A 7113-nucleotide genomic window follows, 5' to 3' on the forward strand; every position below is an offset into this window, starting at 1 on the left:
ATTTTCAGTAAAATAACCATTTTCATATAAGAAAATGTATAAACTACCTGGGAGCAGTGGCACATGCCTGCAATCCCAGTGGCTCAGGAGGCTGAGGCAGGAGGATTACAAGTTCAAAGCCAGCCTCAGCAACTTAGTGAGGCCCTAAGCAACTTAGTAAGAACCTGTAACAAAATAAAAAATAAAAAGGTCTGCGAATGTGGCTCAGTGGTTGCATGCTCCTAAGTTCAATCCCTGGTACCAAGGGAAAAAAAGTTTAAACTAAGGAACATATCAAATTACCTAATTAGAATGTTATTCAGACAACCCACATCCTATTGCTCCTCGCCATGTATGGTTATCCATTTTTCTAGTCAGATATGTGGGTACCCAGGTTAACCTTTCCTGAATAATTAGTCTATCAGGAGACATCTTTGAATAACTACAATACACTGAAAGGAGTACAGAAAATCAAGCTTCCAGGTCAGATAATTATAGGGCATTCATATTATATGGTGTGTTAAGGACATTAGTTAAATTGTCCTCTTCTGCTTTATATTGATAGTTTTTGTTCTCTTAACCCACCCTTTATTTTACCTTGTTAGTGTTTCAGTTTTGCTTTGTATTCATAGGTGTGAAGGAGCATGCCTTCAGTTGTGAAGTGGTAGGTGGACTTTGCTAGCATCCAAATGTCTTTAGAATAAAATTCTGAAATTTATTTTCATCATTAACTTTATGGTAAAATAAAATTTGTTGACAATGTGTGCAGTAGTATTGTGTCTGTCATAATCAGCCTCCACATTCATGTCTTCATATTCTTTGTGAAAACCCAGAACAGCCTTCCAGCAAGATGGGAAATCACAGCTTGCTGAATGAGTTCATCCTCCTGGGAATCCCTCAGACGGAGGGACTGGAGACTGTGCTCTTGGTCATCTTCTCTTCCATCTACCTCTTCACCCTGCTTGGGAATTTACTCATCTTTACAGCAATCATTTCATCCTCCACTCTTCACACTCCCATGTATTTCTTCTTAGGACTTCTGTCTGTTTTTGACATGTTGTTCCCTTCTGTAACTTGTCCCAAGATGCTCTTTTATCTTTCTGGTCTGAGCCGAGCCATCTCTTACGAGGGCTGTGCTGCACAGCTCTTCTTCTATCACCTTCTGGGCTCTACGGAAGGATGCCTCTATTCTGTGATGGCTTATGATCGCTATGTTGCCATCTGTCACCCACTAAGATACATGCTCATCATGAAACCTGCAGTCTGTGTCAGCTTGGTCACGGTAGCCTTGTTGGTGGGGTGTGTCCATGCCACCACACTGACCTCCTTTACCTTTCAGTTAACCTACTGTGGCCCCAATCAGGTGGACCACTTCTTCTGTGACATCCCTGCAGTTTTACCCTTGGCTTGTACTGACAGCTCTCTGGCCCAGAGAGTGGGCTCCATTAATGTTGGCCTCCTGGCTTTAATGCTCTTATTCAGTGTTTGTGTCTCCTACACTCACATTGGGATTGCCATTCTGAGAATTCGTTCAGCAGAGGGCAGGCAGAAGGCTTTCTCCACCTGCAGTGCCCACCTCACTGCCATCCTCTGTGCCTACGGACCTGTCATCATCATCTACCTGCAGCGCACACCCAACCCTCTGCTTGGGGCCGTGGTGCAGATACTAAACAACATTGTCTCCCCCATGCTGAACTCCTTGATCTACTCCTTAAGGAACAAAGAAGTGAAAAGGTCCCTGAAAAAAGTATTACAAAATGTGTTTATTGTTCAGGAATGAATTATGGAGGTTGTATTGGATTTAAAAATTTTAATATCCCTGAACACCAATCTCCAATGCCCTTCTCTTAAATAAATATCTACATGATAAGAAACTTTGTCTGGAAGGCATATATTTTGTTTGCCTAAAAATGATTTTCTATCTTGGTATGTATCTGTAGTTGCTGAGATCTCGTAATTAACTCTTATATTATTCTCCATTCCTTTATCCTGGGTAAGAAGTCCAAAGAGAATAGTAAGTAGCTGGAGACAGATTTCTTGTCCCCATAATGGGCAGTCAATTTTGCCTGATTCAATAGGGCTGTCTCAGAAATTATCTCCCCAAACCCTGTCTGTGCCAATTCATATCCAGTTATACTCTTGTTCTACTTGCAACTAATTTGTTTTATTTTTAACTTCAATCATTTCATTATTTCTATTTTGCAAAGTATCATTAACATTTATAGAATCTGACCTGTGCCCTAGGCTCTGTGATGAAATTTTCCCATCTATCATCTTATTTGATTTTCACATTACCCCCAAAACGTAGACTTTACATTTTCTATAAAAGCCAGGCTTCAGCCAAGTCCTCTTAATTCTTCCCAAGTCATGGCTCAGCATCTGCACCATGCTGCCAGTGTTCTCATTACTTTTTAATGAAAAGGTGTGGGAAGGCCTTCCCATCCAGAATAGACTTGAGAATTCTACATCAATTTTTTCAGATTGCAAGGAGAAAGAAGAAAACTATTTTCTGAGGATTGCACTAATATTATAGCTCTTTATTTTCATGACATTGTAGTCATTTATAGTTTTTATATTCCACATTAAATCACAAAGTCCCCATCCTTTTTAAAACTATTAAACAAACAAAAAAAATACTCTGTAAATCTCAAATTAAAACTGCGGTTTCCCTTAGCAAAAGACTGAATGAGGCAAAGGGGACAAAAACTGTCCTTTCAAGGACAAATAAATAATATGAGAGGCAGTATGAGGTTTTCATAGCCCCTCCTGACTGCAAAAATCCAAGATCACTGTGAGGCTTTTTCCCACACTTTATAAATGTCTGTCCTAGAGGAAGTGCTGGATTCAAACTATTTCAATATCAGTTCACTGTTCTACTAATGGTGAATATTGGTGCAAGAATCCACTTGCCTTGACACCTGGTAAAGCCTAGATAGTGTTGATGGACAGGTTTAGACCATAAGCATGTTTACTTGTTTAACAGATTTCTTTTACAGACAATGGAAATGTTCATAAGAATAAGGCTTATGTTTGTTTGTTTGTTTTCAGTATTGTATCCAAAAGACACAGTCCAATGACTTAATAAGCTTCCAATGCATATTTCTTGAAAGAATGTGTGGATGGATAACACTTAAATCTTCAAATGATGATATAAAAGGATATTTATTGTCAATGAGATAGCAATATCAGTTAAACTACTAGGATACAGAATTACCAGCATTAGCCAATTCTGTCATATAACCACATTTACATAAGATTGAAGAAAAATGAAAGTCAAACTGAAAGACCACTTTTTTTTAACACCTTCTAAATTAATGCTGCGTTAACATTCTTTGATAAAATCAATTTGTTTAGAATACTTCAAATCTTTCCTATATCTAAAAGTGTTAGGTAGGAGTTAGCAATGAACAGTGAAATGCATGGCAAGATCATAAGCATTCGTTAAACTAATTTAGGGTCTTTTAAAACTACTTTCAAAGCAAAGGGTGGCATTTAATTTTTAGAAAATAAACAGAATCTAAGGAACTAATTAGAAAACACATCAAAAGCAAAGGATTAATGGGACTAACTCTTGACAGAGTTCACTAACGTTGGTGTAAAGCTAGGAATTATAGCTATAGGTGTCTTCTCTTGTCAGGGAAGGAAGATTCATTTAGTAAAGCAGGAACACTAAGGTAACTTCTGACCCCAGTGCCCATATTAACATGGGATTGACTAATAGATGAAGCCCCCTGAATAGGATAGCCACCATGCTATTTCTGTACAGGACCAACTAAGGTTAAAAACCCCAATGTGAAAGAGGAGTTGAACACCTGATTTGTGAAGATTGCTTGAAGGAGGCCCCCAGTTCTCTTGGAAAACATCAACAGTAATAAACTTGGAGACAGCACTATCTCTTTTGCCATTCTCTGCTCAGAGATGGCCCACTCTCTCTCTTGACAGTGCTTTGTTCTTAATCCTCACTTTCCTTTTACTTTCATTTATAATGAAGTTTTCTGGCATGGCTTTTGGTGTCTTGACTTTAAATTTTCTTTCATAGGAACACAAGAATCAAGGTTTGGAGTTCAGCTCCCTGCTTTCCTGTGACAAAAGCATCTAACCCAAGATTGTATTTAAAACACTCAGGCAAGAGAAATCATTAGAGGAGAAGCAGGGAACCAAGAGCGAGGGAGGAGGGAAAGAGGGAAAGAGAAAGAACTGGGAATTGAAGTTGACCAAATTATGTCATGTATGTGCATATATGAATATATCATAATGCATTAGAATTTTATATATAAAACTATAATCCACCAATCTAAAAAAAGAAATAGAAAGAGGACCAATAGAGTAGAAAAAAGTGAGCAGGGGGTGTGGGGATCACAGGGGAAGAGGAAGTATGGGGGATTTAAATGAAGCAAAATGTGTTATATGCATTTATGAATGTGTAAAAGCAAACCCCAGTATTATTTATAACTATAATGCATTAATAAATATTAAAAAATTTTAAAAAACACTCAGGCACACATACACACATCGCTACATGACATTCTTACCAATACCAATACCAATGACAAAAACAAATTACTTGATAGAAAAATAGGCAAAGGCCATAAATATTTATAGTGAGTGGAAGCTGTAAAAATGTTGTGAATACTTGCAGTTATTTTAATCTCCATATAAATTGCCTGTGTATAAGTGAATGATGGAGACAATGTCCACCTAAATGATAAATTGTATAATCCTATTTGTGAGGACCTTCATAACTTGCATTATGTTTTCTCTGTTGCTCTAAGTATTTGGCAATGAGTTTGTGACTTTTTTATTTTAAAGCTATTTTTAAAACATAAGAAAAAATAATTCAGGCTGGGATCAAGTGAGGCTGATTAACTGAGCTAAGAAATTGAAGTGGAAAAAATTTCATAGTAATTTCTCAGTGGAAAGAAACAGAGAGGCATTTGGTAACCTTAATGGTGGAGTACTTATTTTATTGTTTCTACATTTTATCTAAATTCATTTGCAATGGATTTGCACTGTTCTAATTCCACAGAGTGGTGTTCTGTTGTTCTCATTGTCACTTGTTGCTATCCTTTGTTGATTATCACCCTCCAGGTATACCCAGAGGGGATGCAAGGGGCCAAGACAGATATGAGAATTGAAACCTGGTTTGCAGGGTACTTTTAGACATAGAAACTTAAAAAGCAAATTTGAAGGTTTATTCTGATTAGTGTAAAGCAAAGCCATAATCCATGCACGATGCCAGTAGTATTTCTCAGACCTACTCAGAATCTCAAAATTCTGTAGTCCATTGATCTTATTTGTGTCTATGCTATACTGTTGCTTCTCCAAACCATTCTCCATACTGTAGCTAAAATTACCCCCTTATAACCTCCTTGGATAATCTGAAACACAATGCTGCTTTAAAAACTACCAGATTTTGCTGAAACTCTTCCTGCAGAGATCATAACTTTAAAGTGTCCAAGGAGGCCCTGAGAAATCTTTGCTTTTTTGTCTCTCAAATTTAATCTTACCCAGAAGTCTTTTTTTTTACTCTCTTTCCTCAAATTCTTCAAATAAACCCATGCTTTCCTGCACAGTCTTTGTGCAGGCCACTGCCCCTGCTTACAGTGTTCTTCTCCTCCCTGCAGGCTAATGTCCTCTTCAGATCTCAGCTAGGACAGAGGGTTCTCTGAGAAAATCTAGCCATAAAGATGCTGTGTGCGTGCACCATTGCTGACAGGAGACCACTGAGGTAGGACACAGGGCCCTTCTGTTAGATTTTCCATCCACTGACCTTTCTTCCTAGAACTGACCACACTAAAGTAATTAGAGTTTATGTGTGATGATTTGATTAATGTCTTGCTCCTCCTACCCCACATTCTCTTTTGAGGAAAACACCATGATTAATTCCTCTTCTCTAGAACATTGATGTTTGGCACATGTGGGCTGCTGCTGATAATTTTTTAGAAGGAATAAATGAAATCCTTGCGTCCTCTAATTCATTCACATTCTGGTCATTGTTACTTATTGTTTTTTTTTTTTTAATTCTGTCTGAATGTTCAAGACCAGCCACTTTGTCTTTCAGCTCTGAGATTCTGTATTCATTATGGTGTACTCTGTTAGCAAGATTTTCAAATGATCATTTTATTTGTGTTTTCCATTTCCAAGATTTCTGTTTACTTCATTTTAATGTCTCTATTAATTCATTGAATTTCTCCTTTGTATCCTGTACTGTACTTTCTTCCTTAATTCACTCAGTTTTATTTTTGTGTGTGTGTGTGTTCTCTCAGAATTCACTAATCACTTTTGATATCATTCTTTTTAAATTCTTTTTTAAAATATATTTTTAGTTGTCAATGGGATTTTATTGTATTTATTTATATGCAGTGCTGAGAATCAAACACAGTGCCTCAACATGCCAGGCAAGCACTCTACCACTGAGCTACCACCCCAGACCTCTTTTTATTTCTCTCTAGTATTTCATCCTCTTAAGATTTTGGAGCCAGTTGCTGGTAAATTATGAAATTTGGGAGATAACATCATGTTAAGTTTTTTTTTTTAATTTTTATTTTACTTCTGTGTTGTGTTTTATGCATATGCTGGGAAATATTTTTTCCTACTCTTATGTGTAAGCCTCTTAGGGCACAGTTCTTTCTTTCCAAAGTGATCAAGATTGCGAGTCCTCATAGGTGTGGTGTTCACAGACTTTGTGCTTATTCTTTTTTTTTTTCTGCAGAAGTCAATGTCCATGAGTGGGAACTGAGTGCCTCTTGGCCATTCCTATTTGGAGCTTGTCAGTTTGTTGTGGGTTCTCTTTTCTTCATTGTAATAATAAGGTCCTGGTCTAGGGATGTAGATCATTGATAAAGTGCTTGCCTAGCATGAATGAGGTAGAAACAACACCAACTCTGGGTGATGATGATGATAATGATGATGATGATATCTAGTTATCTCCATAATTTAATATTTCATTTTATTTGATCATGATGTCTATATCAGTTGATGCTTGTTGAATGGCAAGGCCATTCTTAGGGCATGGAAGTGTGCCTCCTGTTCTTCTAACTGGGAAGTCATCATCTCAACCGAGTCCGTGTGTACCAAATAGATTCTTAACCACAATTTGCTTTCCAAAATAGAACTGACTCTAAACACGGAATA

At 37.3% G+C, this 7113-nt stretch overlaps 1 protein-coding gene across 1 annotated transcript; it reads left to right on the forward strand.

Annotated features, from left to right (window-relative positions):
- The first annotated feature begins 829 nt into the window (after window positions 1-829).
- On the forward strand, window positions 830-1759 carry LOC114088990 (olfactory receptor 10N1). The gene has a single exon (XM_027930757.2). It carries the CDS (start codon window positions 830-832, stop codon window positions 1757-1759), a length of 930 nt encoding a protein of 309 aa, XP_027786558.2.
- The last annotated feature ends 5354 nt before the right edge of the window (window positions 1760-7113 follow it).

Source organism: Marmota flaviventris, chromosome 9 (genome assembly GCF_047511675.1).
Source record: "Marmota flaviventris isolate mMarFla1 chromosome 9, mMarFla1.hap1, whole genome shotgun sequence".
NCBI lineage: Eukaryota > Metazoa > Chordata > Mammalia > Rodentia > Sciuridae > Marmota > Marmota flaviventris.

Bases quoted from the DNA above. Each gene is read 5' to 3' on its own strand.
- LOC114088990 (XM_027930757.2), top strand. From the start codon at position 830: ATGGGAAATCACAGCTTGCTGAATGAGTTCATCCTCCTGGGAATCCCT.